This window comes from Lissotriton vulgaris, chromosome 4_1, assembly GCF_964263255.1.
Source record: "Lissotriton vulgaris chromosome 4_1, aLisVul1.2, whole genome shotgun sequence".
NCBI lineage: Eukaryota > Metazoa > Chordata > Amphibia > Caudata > Salamandridae > Lissotriton > Lissotriton vulgaris.
The window spans coordinates 1,464,842,536-1,464,861,022 of NC_141691.1; the positions used below are offsets into that span (position 1 = coordinate 1,464,842,536).

Below are 18,487 nucleotides of genomic sequence, written 5' to 3' on the forward strand. Positions count from 1 at the left end.
GGTGGGGTGCAGCAGGGGAGGGCGAGAAATGGGGGGGATGGGACTCAATTTTTAACTCTTTTATTTTATTTTATTTTCAATTTTTTTCCTTTTAAAAATGTTTTACTTTCTTGTTTTTTATTTAATTTCTTACTGTAATGATTTTAAATAATTGAACGGTCAACTAAAAACTAAAAAAATCAGAGATAGCAAATTGCCAAGCTGAATTGATGAACTGCCCAATTGGACTACACAGTGTTCATCAGGTAATACACTCTAAGATGGCAACCAAATGTTGAATGAAATTCATAGGTCTGATTCACTGATGGCACAAAAGGAAATTCATGTGACATTGTAATTTATTTATATGTAAGAATCTGAAAAACATTGAAATACAAATATTATGGTGTTTGAGCATGGTAATCAATAATTTGTCACATGAAAATTATAAAAAGTTAGCTGTTCCAAAATGGCACTGGTGGTAATCACAGTGACCTTGTCCTTCCTCAGTGTTAATGTCATGTATCACCGAAGGTTTAAAATGGTGATTGGTGAAAATGGGACCAAGGTGCTTTGGAACACCGAAATGCGTTGATGCTATTCTTTTGTGTGTGTATCATTTGAAAACTGTCATTTCTACTGCACCAGAGTACTGTGCCGTTCTTGATTGAAAGGAAGCTGTCTTTTGGATATATATATATATATATATATATTTGTGTGTGTGTGTGTGTGTATATACGTATATATATACAAACACACACACATACACACACAGATTAAGATCATTTTTATTGAGGCTCTTCACAAACAGTCTTCAATTAAATGAACAATACATGAGTTCCTTGGAATGTTGGTTCAACACAAATACGTTGAGAGAATTAGCAGAGGACACGGGTAAATCAGAATGAGTCGCCATTCAAATATATATGTGTATAAACATGCTCATGCTCACTTTGTCATGGTCACTTCATTCCCCTAGCACAAGCAGATAATTTAATCAATTTCACTTACAGCCACCCTAGTTCTGAACTGGTTTGTGACCAGGAGACTATAGACTGTCCTGTTGCCTTCAGTATGCTGTGGATCTAGAGGACACATGAGTGTGGCAGATTTCAAATCAACATAGATGTTTTCCCAAAATCAAATCAGGGAGAAGTATTTAGAACTATTTCAAAAGCCAGGAAGTTGCTCCTGATACTTTCCCAAAGTGCCTAGTCAACGTCACATTGAAGACGTATTACAGAAACATTTATAAGTGCGGGAAGCTGTACTACATGAGTACTCTATTATAAACTCTTACATACCCAAAAATTTAAACTGCATATTAGTAAAAAGTGCAAGGAGGGCAAAGTCGTTTCTAGTTACAGTAACTGGTTATGAAAAAGACCTCAAGATTCCCATATTATTCCCATATTAGATGGTTTGTGACCAATTTACAAAGGTATGAAAAAGTATATACAAGAGTACTACAGCAGCAGGCTTTTCTGCACTCTTATATACCTTTGCATATAGGTTCTTGTACTTAAATATATGTCCCTTTTTGTGTTCCACTAGAATGGTAAACAGCTTCCTGGAATTTGGATAGAGTAAAGTACAGCAAACCCCTGTTAAACAGAGAAAAACCTGTAGCTATTGCAGGAAGAATACTATAAGTAAGTCAATGTGTTTCAAACATATTTACCTCTAGCAGATGAGTAGCTCTAATTTCATCTGCACTTTGCTTTTTCAGGATCTCTGTCAAGTTCTGGAATTAAATTAGAAATGTTCCATAATGAGTAATAGAGAAAGCAAAAACCTTTTTTCAAAAAAGTTGCAGAGGTGCAAAACTAATCATAGAATACATGTGCATCCTGGCCTACACAAGAATTTCTATATGTATATTTCTATTTATATCAATGGTTTACATTGCACTGACCCTTCACATTGCAGTCACTTCCCTCTTCCTGAGAGTTGTTTGTGGCATGGCAGTCCTCAATGAGGCTGTCATCATGCTAGAGGCAAGGTGGGAATCAAGTAAGCATTGAAGTAAGAGCTTGAGTGGAGTCTGAGCTGAGTTCTAAAAAGGGTCCGGTAACTTTAGAATGGGGTGGTGGTTCTGTAGTCCTCTATGAAATGGCACATCTACAGTCCTCTGAATATATATCCTCTTTGCCTGATCTAGGATTGGGGTACACCATGTGCCAACATTTAAAGGTATCAAGTGCTATAACCGGCAAACATTGCATTTCATTGTCAGAGTGATTCAAACCCTCTGTAGTCTTTTGGGCAGGGTCCAGCAGTTTCATGGGACAACCTCAGCAGCTTCTGCATTTCCTTTTCTATGGCTTCTGCTTCCATTATGCTAATTTATATAGAGTTAATCAGGAAATATTTACTTCGGCTTAAAACATATCTTTTAATGAAATTACAAGGTTACAATGAAAAAATTAAAACCCACAGTTTTTCCCCAAAACCTCAAGGCCACTCCACAAACATACTGCTCATTTAATGAGAAACACTTTCGGAGAATTTAATAGAGACTCAATGTTTTTTTATTGTGTTGATGATTGCATTGGACTGGGTCTAAACCAGGCATTTCGGATTTGTACCTTTCCTAATGATCAGTTTATGAATGAATCCCAACTTACTTAAAATATATACATTCAGTTTATCAATGAATCCCAACTCACTTAAAATATATACATTGATTGATAATAGATCACTAAATGTTTAGATATTGATAGCACATCAGGAATCTCTGTCCTGTTCAGTCTGGTCAGCCACTTGCCTCCTGTAACACTGCAGTTCCAAACTACTTTCTCCATTTAATATGGGTAGAATATATTCAGTTTTGCCAAGGGTATCTGCTAAGAAAATGCAAGGCATTTTTTATAAGAATGGTACAGCGCATATATGAACAAACACTGACAAAATCAACAGGTCCGTGTTCTCCGCCAGTCTTATACCTTTGTCAATGCTTGTTTTGTCATTGTTTCTCTAATAAAATGTGTTGGATGAGCTGCAAGGCCCCACCAATATATTAGCTAAACACCAAACAATGTTGAGCTCTCTGGAAGCACATATTGTTACAGTAGTCCCTGACACTGAACAAAACTGCTTTGTGTCCGGGCGTACACCTTGTGAAATAACAGTATAGTGTCCCTCACAGTGAAGTTAGCCAATGGGCTGAAATTGGCTGACCTATTGCCCATGCTGTATGCTGTAGGGGATGGAAGAAAGTGTGAATGACACAATAGATCAATGAATGAAGAGGACTGATTGAAAGCCCCTGTAAGTATATCATATATAATTTTTGTAAAATCAAAAGGTTTTGGCTAACAGCAGAGCTAATACATAGCCAGGCTGGTGACATATGTCATTATCAGCTATGTAAAGATGTAAATATCCCGGTCATGAATTTCATTGCGAAGGCGGAATCTGTTAAAGTGTTGGCTCATTCAGCGCTCCCATTTTTGGTCCGAATTGTGTTATTTTCCAGGAGCCCTCTGTGACTGGCATAGGCATGTCATTGAAGTAGGTGTCTGTGATAGCTACAAAGTGTGGGCGAGTTCACTAGTATAAAGTAGTGCATGTTTCAAACATTAAAGGTAAATAGGAATGTCATTTTTTTTTCATTTGGCACTGCTAAAGGAGACAAATACATTGCTGAATAATGGTTTGTATAGAGAATACACTCACAAAAAGCTAGAATGATGAATTAAGTTACTGTACAATCACAGGAGTCTAGTCATCCATGACAGCCATTTTAATGCTGGCATTCTGATTTAGCCAAATTTCAAAACCAGAAATATGCAAAATAGGAATGTTACCCCTCCCCCCATGACGTCACTAGCTCGCAGGAACAAGGCAGCTAGTGACTCCCTACTCCTGCCCGTGGAATGACCGATGGCGACCATATAGGAGGACGGTTACCAAAAAATATAATTATGAACTGAAACAGGTGTGCAGCAGTGCAAGCATAAGCAAACCTACACAGGGCTGCCGGTGGTAAGCACTAGTAGTTCTAAAAAGCAGGTGCTGAGACGGGCCCCTTTCGGGCTCTCCATTTTTGCCCTCACCCTCAGAGTGAAAACAAATCTTAACTCTGCAGCAGTGCCACTCTCTATTCTCTTTGATGTAACTTCGAAGAGACTCATTGTAGGTCTTTCATAGTCTCAACATTTCAGAACTGAAGCATTTACAATATTATATACAAAGAAGCCAGAGTTGTTGCTTATTTAGCTTATGCAACTAACAACCATTGACAAAGCTAATAATCTAGGCTTGTTGTAGGTGTGATGTTACTTGCTGTATTATATGTCTGGATGAACTGACAGAAACAACAAATTGACAGTCGGGTGGCACACTATGCTAAGCACAGGTTAATAGCTAAGGTATTTTAAGCCACACCCATAATTACATAGGCCACGCCCCTTTGAGAGATCCTTCCAGTATTTTTATCCCACTTAAAGCCCTGTACCCAGAGCTTTAAGTGGGCCGGGTCTCACCGGTTCTGAGCACCAGCAGTTTTTTTAAGGAGGCCTCTAAACGGGTCTATTGTTTTGTGCCGAGGCACAGGAGGTCCGTTATTTTAGAGCGTTATAGGGGAGGGGAAATCCTTTAATGAGAGTCATTATCTCTCTGGATTTCTCTTCTCTTTTCGTAACTAAGGAGCAGCAACATTGTCGTGGTGTCACCAGGGCTTTATGTGGAAGCTTTTTTAATCTTATATACAAGCCACAGTTGCTGCTTATTTATCTTATGCAACTAACAACCATTGACAAAGCCAATAGTCCTGACGTGTTGTAAGTATGATGTTACTTGTTGTATCATATATCTGGATGCAATGACATAAACAATCAAATACCAGTCGGGCGGCACACTATGCTAAGCACAAACCTTTAGCTTACGTGTTTTTAAGCCACGCCCTTAATTACATTGGCCACACCCCCTTGAGAGCCCCCCCCCCAGTTTTTTCATCTCACTTAAAGCCCTCCCTGTACCTATGGATTCCAGAGGGCCTCATCAGAAGGAACGTGGAAGAACTGATCGATAGTTTACTGATGATGTCAGAATAGGTATGTGAGTAAGGAACTCCAACAGGCCATAGAGAACGAGGCAACATTAGCATCTGAGAGAGTAAAAACCTTGCCCCTGTGTCCCATACCACTGGGCAGCGTGGCACCAGCTGTGTAATACCGGTGAGTGGCTACCTTCTGCAAAGGATCCCAGTGGCTCTACTGGATCTCTTAGTCCTCGCAGGAATGTGCAATTGTAAAAACATTACCGACCCTTACATAGAGCAGCAGTAGGACACATCAAATGTTTCTTTAAGTCTGCCCATGTGTTGATATAGGTGGTTTGACAATGAGAACATAACATAAATATAATATAAGGAAAAACAATGCTGCTCTGTCTAGTATGACAGTCTTAACATGAAAAGAAACATAAATATTACTTTCATTCGTGTTTCATCCCTGGAAGCTTGATCGCCCATTTCCTCCATTTTGATTTTGGTTACATCATGCATGGAACTAACTTCATCCAGGTCTGTGGCAGTTTTCAAATATTGCTCTTCGTGTTTCTTGATGCTTTTCAACATACGGATGGTTTCTGCTTGAAGTTTTGCCTTTCTGACAACGCTGTCAAAGAAAGATAATCACAAAAGAGCAAACACGATTTTTAAACATATGAGAGAAAACATGGAGAAGACATAATTACTTCTTTTGCACCATTACCTTTGTTCTTGAATGTACATTCAGTAAGGAACTGCAGAAAAACTCGATAAGACAATGATAATCATTCACTGCTGGAAAAGGACATTCTTTGCCCAAAGAAGTTATAAACTAGAAGAAGCCAGGTACAAAAAGGGGCAGGGCTAAGAAGGGGGGAGCCGAGGGGTACAGAATCAATGACAGCCAGCTTCAGGTATGCCAACCCTATCCTGTGCTTTTACAAATTCCGTCCTCAAATGGAATGACAACAAGGAGAAATGCTACAGTAAAGCTGCTCTGGATTTCTTTGTTGATCACAGACTGCATTTTAAAATAACAGGGATTTAGGGCCTTGATTACAGATGTCTGTTTGTATGCAAAGAGTCTCCCTTTATTATACTGGTAAGGTAGCTTAGGTGGTTAACAAACTTGAATTTCCTATTATTGTGTTTTAGTGCTGGATTTACTGAAATTGAAGAACTGTTTTGCAGTGGATATGAACCCCTCCCCCCACCCCCCACATTCCTATGACTTTCTGCGTTCTCTATATTTACCCAGGGCTGGTGGTTTAGTGGACTAATGCTTCCCCTGTAGGGGCTTGTATTTGATCTCAAAGTCAGTCACATCTTCAAGCCCCCATAGATCTACTAAGCCTTTCATCCTTCTGAGGTTAATAAAATGAGTACTACTGATTTGGGTAACAATAACCTTTGTTATTATTCGCCAAGATCCCTATTGTGGGCGAATGAGTGCTTTACCAATATGTTATGTTACATTGTAGGATCCTGACCATTACTGATTCCATCTTTAGGTAAAGTCGAACTATTCTCATTCCTCAGTCTTCCATCTAGAAAGGACACCGTTCAGAGCAAAAGCACTATTGTAGTTTATGATAGTTTTCTATTTAATCAGGGAATCAAAAATCTCCACTTTGAGTCGATTTAAAATGAATCAAGTTTGGCAGCCTAGTGTCATCCAATCCCAACAAAATGGATTGAAGCATCTCTTATATAGGATGTTTAGCTTCTTGGTAAACAAGGTAAATGGCATCGCATTAAATCCACATAATTCTTGTCAAATACTCTTATTGATCATGTTTACCTTCTACAGTATGGTGATATTGAGAACACACCATCTTCTATAACCATGTACTATTTTATCCAATATTTTAATTTGAATGCCTTTCATCTTCCATCGCTTGAACTGAACTCATCTGAAGTAATCACTTGAAATGGTTAATGTTGTCTATAACTAAGTCTGACAAGACAGTAAACAGAGGCACGAGGATGTACATTTTTCATCGAAGATTAAAATAATTGTTAAAAGTTAAAGATAAGTTGTAGTTAGGAAAGCTTTATTTATGTTTGTTATGCAAATCTAACTAAACTTTTCAAACATTAGACATTCTAAAGTTATAGTTATATTTTTAATTTATCATTTATGCACCACTTTCAAATCTTATAATTCAAATAACTCGTCCACAGTCTTCTCACCTTACTTGCCAAACTACACTAACTATAATTTGCCCCTTATCCATGCACTACCTATACCCTTGATTTTATGTCATCCTTAGGGTGGTCTTTCCCCGGACTTTTTGCCTTTTACCTCCTGTTTTTGTTGATTCTTTTTGTTGGGCTTAGGGCTCCAAGCACTTTACTACTAATAACCCATTTAAAGTATATGTGCTTGCCCCCTAAACATCGTGAGATTGGTGTATACCTGATTGCCATATTTAATTTACTAGTAAGTTCCTTATAAAGTGGTATACCACCTACCCAGGGACTGTAAGTTAAATGCTACTAGTGGGCTGCAGCACTGATTGTGCCACCCTCAGAAGTAGCCTTTCAAACCTGTCTCAGGCCTGCCACTGCCATGGCTGTGTGTGTAGTTTACTGCCACATTGACTTGGCAATTTTAGCTTTTTACTGTAATGATTTTAACCAATCGAACGGTTACTAATAAATAAATCAATCAAATCATATCGACTTGGCATTTAAAACTACTTGCCAAGCCTCAAAGTTCTCCTTTCACTACATGTAAGGGAGGCCCTAAGTAATCCTAAGGGCAGGGTGCCATGTAAGCAAAAGGTAGGTAGGGCATATGTGTTTAATCTTTACATGTCCTGGTAGTGACAAAAACCAACATTTTATTTTTCACTGCTGTGAGGTCTGTCCCTCTCATAGGTTAGCATTGTGAATTTCTTAATAATCTCTTAATAAACTTTTAAGATGTAATTCCTGATCAGAGAGAAGGAACGTTTTCATGTTTCATATGCTTGGAATGGTATTGATAATCCCTCCTTACTGGTGAATTTGGATTTAACCTTACTGTTTTAGAAATGTAACTTTTAGAAAGTGGACATTTCTCTGAACTTATTGGTCTATGTGCCTAAAAGCCCTGTCTCCAATACATGCCTGGGGTTGGTGACAGCTACCCTTTGTGCATTACCTCTAGACAGCCACAACACAGGCAGGATAGGTGTGTCTGAGTACCCATCTACGTACATCTGCATTCTGATGGCCTTGCCTGGGTAGGATGGAAGAAAGGGGCTAACACTTCACTTGAATAGGCAGTGTCCTGTGCCCAAACACAGGACTGATTACCCCCCACATATAGCCTGGCAGACAGGACTAGGTTGAAAGGGAAACATGCACTTCGGAGAGCTGCTTTGAAGTCACCCCCACCTCATAGGCACTTTTGGGTACAAGTGCTGTCTCTCTGACCCCAAAAATCAGACTGGACTTGTAACTGAAGCTCTGCAAGAAAAGTGCTGTGCTGCTTAAAGGACTCAACTGAACTGCTGATCTGTAAAGCCTGCTTTTCTGTTTGTTGTCTTGCTGCGCTCCGACTCTGCTGAGAGAGAACTGGACTCTGCTTTCACTCCAACTGATCTAAAGGGCTTTGTGGCTTTCCTCTTGTTGCTTGAGACTCTGGGATAGCAAAGTCTCTACCCTTACTCCTGTACCTGGCTCACTGGAAGTGGCCCAGATACTGGCAATACTGATTTCGATCCATCTTTTGTTTGCGTGTAGCAGAACCTGGTGACAGGAGTAAAATCGGCGCATTGCATCGGAACAATCGCTTTGCCTCCTGAGATCAACACATCAGACAGCGTATCACCGCTGCTGCAGCTTGGTAAGGTCGATGCATCCCCTCAACTGCATGGCAGAATCTGGCACATGGTCCAGTGCTTCTCGACTTCGACACCTGTCTTCAGAACTGATGTATCACCTTCAATGCATGGAGAAGATAGACGCATCCTGCACATGCGGGCTTCAACATCAACGCATCTCAGTGTTTGTGACCAGGAAAGGTATTTTGTACACTGGGGCCTGCTTGGGTTTTGTAGCCAGCCAATCCTACATCACGTTCTGCCCGAACTTTGACTATGTCCCGGTACAGCGCAACCTAAAGTAACCTATTTAGCTTTACTTGCGTCTAAGTGCTTTACTGCATCTAATCCATTAAAACTAAATATCCCAACTTCTATACATTGGATTTTTGTTGTTTTGGTTTGTTATGTCCAGAATATAATAATCTATTTTACTAAACCTGTGTGGTTTTTTTGCAGTGTATTCATTCTGTTACTGTGTGTATGTGTGTGTGTTGCACAAATACTTAACTCATTGCCTCTTTAGATAACCCTGTCTGCTGTGCCAAGCTACCAGAGGGTAAGCACAGGTTATATTTTAGTGTGATTCTAGCTCACCCTGACAAGAGTGGTGGCTCCTGCCTGGCTGGGGTGCATACTTCAGCCAACTGGGAATTCCATTTCCAACAATGGTGATCAGCAGTGAGAATAGGACTTGTGCTTGTGCAATACCATGTGGTAACTCATTGTTCAGTACATCTCTGTACTGAGACCAATTTGAGCCTTTTTCAATTCTCCCTGTTGTGACATCTTTTGAGTTTTCCATGAGCTGAGCCTCAGGTCTGGTTATTGGAGTCCTACCAGTGGGGTCCAGCAACAACAATATTGGTGGAAGCATACCTGCAGTGTCATCACATGAGGTCCAAAAAATATCATGCACAGTTATAATAGATAGATAGATATGGCATCGTAAATGATTATGAGAAGAAATTGAGCCTCAATCAGGTCCCCAAAGTAATGCACCTACAAAGTCTGTAAACATTATTCCTAGTGCATTGCAATGACTACGTACTACTTGCAAATCGTAACATGCTTTTACCAAACGCAAATCTGTAACCTACTAGTCCCTCGATTAAAAAAAATCCTCATTGACAATAAACTCCACAGCGATCATAATACCCACATTTGTATAGCAAAATAAGACCTCTACAATGCCATTTTTCAGGCACGTGAAAAACCAATTGAAACTCCATATTTACAGGTGAAACCTCTTCACTCGGAGAGAACAGCTCATTATGACAATGTCCATAAGTCAGCTTACCACATCTAAGGCGCATTTGTTTTGTCAGGCTAGCTAAGGTCATATTTATTATACTGATGGGTTCTTTTATAAAATATTTTATTCTAGATAGATACCCCCGAGGAAGGGAATCACCTCGAAATGCATTGGGTATTTTAAAAACATCGGTTGATCTTAACTTACTCATGCTATATAGTGTAAAATGAATTGAGGAAATATGAAAACTTTGCGAATAAAATATGGAGAAAATGTTTACAAAAATTAAGATTAAATAGAGATAAACTGGCTAAAGATTTTTGCTTCTTTTGATTGATGTATGTATATGACTGTGCAGCTGGTTTGGGGACCTAATTGAGGCTATGTTTCTTATCATATTCAGCAAAAGTGCACTGACGGAGTGCAAATCCAGCTTGCATGCCTCAAACGCTGTTGAGCCCCCACCCTAAAAATAAAATTGTAAAAGTTGGATTACACTGGAGTCCATTCTACCATCTCTGGTTTACATAGATAAATGGCTGGCAGCCTATGAAGCGGCTTTGAAAGTGCACAGGGTCCCAGAGGAGTTCTCGAGGGATAGTCTTCGGTGGTACATGCCCACAGTGGGGAGTGACATGCTCCTTACATTAGAGGTGGGGGACCAGACCAACTACACTGCCATGAAGACCATTATATTTACAACAAGGGGTGGTGAGGGACAGAGTCTCTGAATTAAGCAGAAAGCTCTCACCCAGTCAAGAGATCAGGGCTAGATCCAACACCGTTTTTTAGCTCACTGCACCATCCCAGTTTCAGAACCTGGCTGTATGCAAATTAGTCTGTTCCTGTCCCAGTGCATGATGGGAACAGGGCAAACCAAACTACAAAAGCCAATTCTTACACTGGGAAGGAAACAAGCTCCCGGGACCGGTTTCTGGCATTACAGCCGTCTTCGGCCCGGTTTGCTTGAATCCTGATGGTGCAATGAGCAAGGGTCTCACATCTGAGGATACCCTTCCACGCTAAGGGTGGACAAAAATATTTACAACAAGGGGTGGTGAGGGACAGAGTCTCTGAATTAAGCAGAAAGCTCTCACCCAGTCAAGAGATCAGGGCTAGATCCAACACCGTTTTTTAGCTCACTGCACCATCCCAGTTTCAGAACCTGGCTGTATGTAAATTAGTCTGTTCCTGTCCCAGTGCATGATGGGAACAGGGCAAACCAAACTACAAAAGCCAATTCTTACACTGGGAAGGAAACAAGCTCCCGGGGACCGGTTTCTGGCATTACAGCCGTCTTCGGCCCGGTTTGCTTGAATCCTGATGGTGCAATGAGCAAGGGTCTCACATCTGAGAATACCCTTCCACGCTAAGGGTGGACAAAAATATTTACAACAAGGGGTGGTGAGGGACAGAGTCTCTGAATTAAGCAGAAAGCTCTCACCCAGTCAAGAGATCAGGGCTAGATCCAACACCGTTTTTTAGCTCACTGCACCATCCCAGTTTCAGAACCTGGCTGTATGCAAATTAGTCTGTTCCTGTCCCAGTGCATGATGGGAACAGGGCAAACCAAACTACAAAAGCCAATTCTTACACTGGGAAGGAAACAAGCTCCCGGGGACCGGTTTCTGGCATTACAGCCGTCTTCGGCCCGGTTTGCTTGAATCCTGATGGTGCAATGAGCAAGGGTCTCACATCTGAGAATACCCTTCCACGCTAAGGGTGGACAAAAATATTTACAACAAGGGGTGGTGAGGGACAGAGTCTCTGAATTAAGCAGAAAGCTCTCACCCAGTCAAGAGATCAGGGCTAGATCCAACACCGTTTTTTAGCTCACTGCACCATCCCAGTTTCAGAACCTGGCTGTATGCAAATTAGTCTGTTCCTGTCCCAGTGCATGATGGGAACAGGGCAAACCAAACGACAAAAGCCAATTCTTACACTGGGAAGGAAACAAGCTCCCGGGGACCGGTTTCTGGCATTACAGCCGTCTTTGGCCCGGTTTGCTTGAATCCTGATGGTGCAATGAGCAAGGGTCTCACATCTGAGAATACCCTTCCACGCTAAGGGTGGACAAAAATATTTACAACAAGGGGTGGTGAGGGACAGAGTCTCTGAATTAAGCAGAAAGCTCTCACCCAGTCAAGAGATCAGGGCTAGATCCAACACCGTTTTTTAGCTCACTGCACCATCCCAGTTTCAGAACCTGGCTGTATGCAAATTAGTCTGTTCCTGTCCCAGTGCATGATGGGAACAGGGCAAACCAAACTACAAAAGCCAATTCTTACACTGGGAAGGAAACAAGACATGAGTCCCTTTCTCACTGCACCATCAGGATTCAAGCAAGCCGGGCCGAAGAAGGCTGAAATGCCAGAAACCGGTCCCCGGTAGCTTGTTTCCTTTCTGGTGAAGAATTGGCTTGGTAGTTTAGTCTGTCCTGTTCCCATGATGCACTGGGCCAGGGACAGACTGATTTGCATATAGCCAGGTTTTGAGCTGGGATGGTGCAGTGAGATAAATAACGGTGATGGATCAAGCCCTGATCTTTGGATTGGGTAAGAGTGGTCTGCTTAATTCAGACACTCTGTTCATCACCACCCCCTTTTCTGAATCGTTTTTGGCCACTATAGGTGTGGCAGGGTATACTCAGACATGAGTCCCTTTCTCACTGCACCATCAGGATTCAAGCAAGCCGGGCCGAAGAAGGCTGAAATGCCAGAAACCGGTCCCCGGTAGCTTGTTTCCTTTCTGGTGAAGAATTGGCTAGGTAGTTTAGTCTGCCCTGTTCCCATGATGCACTGGGCCAGGGACAGACTGATTTGCATATATCCAGGTTCTGAGCTGGGATGGTGCAGTGAGATAAATAACGGTGATGGATCAAGCCCTGATCTTTGGACTGGGTAAGAGTGGTCTGCTTAATTCAGACACTCTGTTCATCACCACCCCCTTTTCTGAATCGTTTTTGGCCACTATAGGTGTGGCAGGGTATACTCAGACATGAGTCCCTTTCTCACTGCACCATCAGGATTCAAGCAAGCCGGGCCGAAGAAGGCTGAAATGCCAGAAACCGGTCCCCGGTAGCTTGTTTCCTTTCTGGTGAAGAATTGGCTTGGTAGTTTAGTCTGCCCTGTTCCCATGATGCACTGGGCCAGGGACAGACTGATTTGCATATAGCCAGGTTCTGAGCTGGGATGGTGCAGTGAGATAAATAACGGTGATGGATCAAGCCCTGATCTTTGGACTGGGTAAGAGTGGTCTGCTTAATTCAGACACTCTGTTCATCACCACCCCCTTTTCTGAATCGTTTTTGGCCACTATAGGTGTGGCAGGGTATACTCAGACATGAGTCCCTTTCTCACTGCACCATCAGGATTCAAGCAAGCCGGGCCGAAGAAGGCTGAAATGCCAGAAACCGGTCCCCGGTAGCTTGTTTCCTTTCTGGTGAAGAATTGGCTTGGTAGTTTAGTCTGCCCTGTTCCCATGATGCACTGGGCCAGGGACAGACTGATTTGCATATAGCCAGGTTCTGAGCTGGGATGGTTCAGTGAGATAAATAACGGTGATGGATCAAGCCCTGATCTTTGGACTGGGTAAGAGTGGTCTGCTTAATTCAGACACTCTGTTCATCACCACCCCCTTTTCTGAATCATGAAGACCATTATAGTCAGTAAGGTCGGGTTGACCCCCTGAGAAGTATAGGAAACAGTTCAGGGCAAGGCACAAACTCTCTATGTAATGTAACATAATGTACATTTACTTTATAAAGCACACAATTACCCAAAGGTGTCATAGTACTAGCCGTTAAATGCCAGAAGCCAATAAACAGAACGCTGATCACTAGGCTTACCGGAGTGATTCAGCAAAGAGCCATGTATTTAGCTGCTTCTTAAACTGCAGCAAGTTCGATTGGGATCTCAAAGTTTGAGGCAAAGAGTTCCAAAGTTTACTGGCACCAAAGGCGAAGGTAATCCCACTCCATCTAGCTTTGTTTATTCTGATAACATTTGTCAATCTGGCTGAACTAGATCTGAGGATCTGATTGGGAGAGTGCCAAGAGAAGATGTTTTGAAAATATTCTGGCCCGTTCCGGTGCTGGGCTTGTGAACCAAACATAGTGCCTTAAACTTGATGCTGTCCCTCACTGGAAGCAAGTGTAGCCCCTGCATCGTTTGAGAGATAGGGCAAATGTAGAGACTTTCAAAATCAATCTGGTGGCTGCATTTTGCAGGGATTGGAGTTTTTCACCAGTTGCTTTTGAGTGCCAAGGTATAGGGCATTGTAGTAACCTATCCTTGAGATGAAGAGTGCCATTGTCACTGTTTTTGGTAGCTCCAACGGAATAAATGGGAAAACCTTCTTTAACGTCCTGAGCAGAAAAATGAATCGATGATGTAGTTTGGTTTATTTGCTCTGAGAAGCACAGTTTGGTATCAAAATTGACATACCGATTCCTGGCTTTTTGAACAGGAGTAAAAAGGGGGCCAAGATCAGATGGCCACCATGATGGGTTCCAAAAGGAGGTGTGATTCCCAAAAAGAAAAACCTCAGCTTTAAGCAGTTTTCCTGCATCCACTTAGCAGTGTGAGACATGCAGCAGCAGAAATGTATTGCCTCCTTTTCAACATCAGATGATATAGACACCACAATTTGTGTGTCATGAGTGTAGGAGAACACTGCATAGCCATAACTGTGAATGAGCTTTATAAGAGGAGTAGCATAGATATTGAAAAGCAAGGGCTATGGGAGGACCCCTGAGGCAGCCCACAGGGGAGAGAGAAGGGGTCTGAGATGGAATATCGCAGTTCCAGTGTGTTGCCTGTTGTGTAAGAATGAGCTCAGAAAGGCAAATACTGAATTGTCCCCCTGGGGATGAGTTGTTATGGTTAATAAATAATAATAATAATTGTCAAAGCCTAACGACTGAAGCATATTTAGGAAGAGTGAGTGGTGAACCCTATCAAAGGCGGCAGATGGATCTTGTAGAATTAATTCCGCCTTTCCGTCCTTGCCCACTACCATTCTCAATTCTTCAGTGGCTGCTGCCAGGGCTGGCTCAGTACCACGGTTTGCTGTGAAACCATACTGTGAGGCGTCAAGAAGCTGATTTTGTTCTAGAAACGATACAAATTTCTCATTCATGGCATTCTCTAATATCTTCACCAGAAAATGGAGGCCTCCGTGTGCACTCTTGGAGTCTACATTTCTGTTTGATGCTTTTTAATTCTTGCTAATACCAAGGGACCAGTAATTTTTTTCTTTGACACTTAATGAGTTTTTCTGGCACCAGTCTGAGGGCTGCCGATTCTAACCAATGGGTGTAATTCTCTGCAGCAGTTTCCACATTGTTGCCTAAGATTGGATGTGAATTCAAAAGTATACCCTTTAGCTCATCCGAGTTAAGGTTTATCCAGGGTTGGTATTTGAAGGTTCTGGATACACTTACACCTGGGCCCTTGTTTGGGGGAACATTAAGTGAGAGAAAGAGGGCCTTATGGTCAGATCATACTATTAACATAACCTTAACCAAACTCAGGTCGTGGTTGTTAGTAAATACTCCATCAAGAGTATGACTGGTTTTGTGAGTGGGTTCCTTTATAATCTGTGAAAGGGTAAAACTTTTGAAATTTACCACCAAATGATCAGTGTCAGGGTTGTTTGTGAATTCTAAGTGGAAGTTTAAATATCCCAAAAATGTGAAATTTGGGCAATCAGTACAGGATTCCATGTAAACCTGAATTTTCAGAATAAAATAAAAAAAACATGGGTAGATTTCTTTGACCAGGCTGGTGAGACACCAGTAGGGCTGGTTGAAAGTCAGCAAAGTGAATGGTTATGAAGGGCTTGCTGAACACAAATGACTCAGCACCAATACTTATAATAGTTTATAGTAATGTGCAAAACAGACAAGGGTAAAGAATAGATTGCAACTAATTCACATAACGCACAGACTCAATGGTGATTTTTCTTTAAAAGTTGATTTCTTTATTCATGATATTCTCTCTTTTTTCAAATGTATTCTTTTATTTGTCTTAGCCAATGCGTTCTGTTCCATCCGGCCCTTATTCAGGGCCTGTGCTGATATTCTGTCTCTGTGTCGCACTAGCTGAATTGATCATTTCAATGTGGAAAATTGCAGAATTCCATAGAATTGGAATCACTCTATGAGCTTTCTTAATGACTCCTGGTGCATAAATATTCCACCCCTTGTAGGATGAGAGCCTTTATGGCCCAGTGAGAAATGTAGCTCATGCTTTGGATTTCATGTTGAAACTGCAAGATACTTGCAACGCGCACTTAATGCATCTCCTGTCTGTGTGTAGCAGAACCGGCACATCGAACTGCTTGCGGAAGTAAAATCAGTGCATTGCATCTGAACCAGCGCTTTGTCTCCCGAGATCAACACATCAGACAGCGTATTGCCGCCATTGCATCTTAGTTAAATCAGTGCACCCCCTCGACTGCATGGGGGAATCCGGCCCATCACTCGACGCTTCTGGACTTCGGCACCCATCTTCAGAACTGAAGCATCACATTCATCACATGAAGATTGAGCATCCAGCACCAGCTGGCTTCGACATCGACGCAACTCGCTGTTTGCAACCAGGAAAGGTACTTTGTTCACCAGAGCCTACGTGGGTCCTGTAGCCGGATCTAGCTCTATCGCAGTTGACCTGAAGTTTGACTTTGTCCCCGTCCAGAGGAACCTAAAGTAACCTTTTTAGTACCACTTGCTTCTAAGTGCTTTACTGCATTTATTCCTTTAAAATTCACAATCCCAACTTCTATGCATTGGAATTTTGTAGTGTTGGTCTTGTTTTGTTCAGAATATAATACTCTATTTTTTTAAAACATGTGTGGAGTCATTTTGTGATGTATTCATTGTGTTACTGTGTGGGTGTGTTGCACAATCACTTTACACATTGCTTCTTTAGATAATTCTGACTGCTCTGTGCCAAGCTACCAGAGGGTGAGCACAAGTTATCTTTTAGTGTGCATCTAGTTCGCCCAGATTTACGTTGTGTTTCCTGCTTGGCCTGGATGCATACCTCAGCCAACCAGGATTCCCTTTTTAAACACTTGCATTAATTACAGAAGTTGGAGTCAGTATATATATTTATATATATATATGTGTGTGGGTGTGGTTGTGTGGGTGTGAGTGTGACATAATCTATATATATATAAACCAATGTATGTCTGTCTGTTTGTCCTTTATGCATTACTACACCATTCATCCGATCGGCATGAAACTTTGGGAAGTTGTTGAGTACACTCCGCAAAGGTTTCTGGCAAAAAAATAACAAATAAAATAAATTTAAAAAAAATAAATAAATAAAACAAAATTTTAAAAAATGTGTTAAAAGTTGTTGAGTACACTCCCGCAAAGGTTTCTGGCAAAAAAAAATTGTTAAATATCGGTCCCCCGGCCCCACATAATCTTTCCAATACTGAACATTTACAGTTTCCGGTGCGACTCGCTTTTCAATGACCATCGACAAAGCACAAGGACAATCGCTGCAAGTGTGTGGACTAGATTTGGAGAATCCGTGCTTCTCACATGGACAACTGTATGTGGCCAGCTCACGTGTCGGAAAACCTTCTGATTTATTCGTGTACGCACCAGACGGAAAAACAAAAAATACCTTGTATCTACAAGCACTCAAATAAATAAACAGAATTAAAACAACACTTTAAAATGTTTTCCATAGTAAAATGAATGAGTTTCAATAAAAATTACACAATGTAAATTTAATGTTATCATAACAAGTTTCCTTAAGTTTCCTTTCTTTTGAGATCGCAGCAACGCACGACGGGTAAGCTAGTGGAATATAAATATGTTTGAGTGTGTGTGTGTGTGAATATATATATCTATATCTATATCTATATATATTACCTACTGGCGGTCGCCAGTTGGTAGTTATAGTTCGGACCAAGTTTCCATAGGAAATCTGCAACATTCCTTTTGAAATAACTTTGGCACCGGTCGACGAATCGTCGCGAAATTCTCTAAGAAGATGGGGTGCTCTGCTCCGCTCCTATCCTGAAAGTTTCAGGGTGATTTGTCAAGCAGGGGCCGATAAAAAAGGGGGGTCCCAAAACGTGTTTTCCCCATGCAATTTTCTATTGGGACCTTTAGACATGGGTACAGCCCGAACTGCTGTACGGAATTACACCAAATTTGGCAAAAAGGTAGAGTTTGGTTCACAGATCACGCTTTATGTTAAATGGTGTAAATCCATGCAGTAGTTCCTGAAAAAATCCAAAGTAAAATCATAGATATATCTATGGACGAAGTAGGGTACACGTATCATCCGAGGATCATACGCGTAGCCTTACGAGCACGAGCTGCATGCTAATTGGGTGTCAACTGTCTGTCAACACTCCAAACCAGGAAGTGCTTGCAGCCATCTTGTGTCTCCGTAGAACCGAGGCACAAGAAAACTGAAAAGC

General features: G+C 41.5%; 1 protein-coding gene across 2 annotated transcripts in view; it reads right to left on the reverse strand.

The window, feature by feature from the left end:
- Positions 1-18,487, reverse strand: part of CCDC178 (coiled-coil domain containing 178) — a 1,232,457-nt gene that overhangs the window by 771,276 nt on the left and 442,694 nt on the right. For both annotated transcript variants that reach the window (XM_086966951.1, XM_086966950.1), the window contains exons 13-14: positions 5,417-5,600; positions 1,661-1,723 (exon numbers count right to left, since the gene is read on the reverse strand). In XM_086966951.1, coding sequence (XP_086823077.1) covers positions 1,661-1,723; positions 5,417-5,600 — 247 coding nt within the window. The remainder of the gene's footprint in view (positions 1-1,660; positions 1,724-5,416; positions 5,601-18,487) is intronic.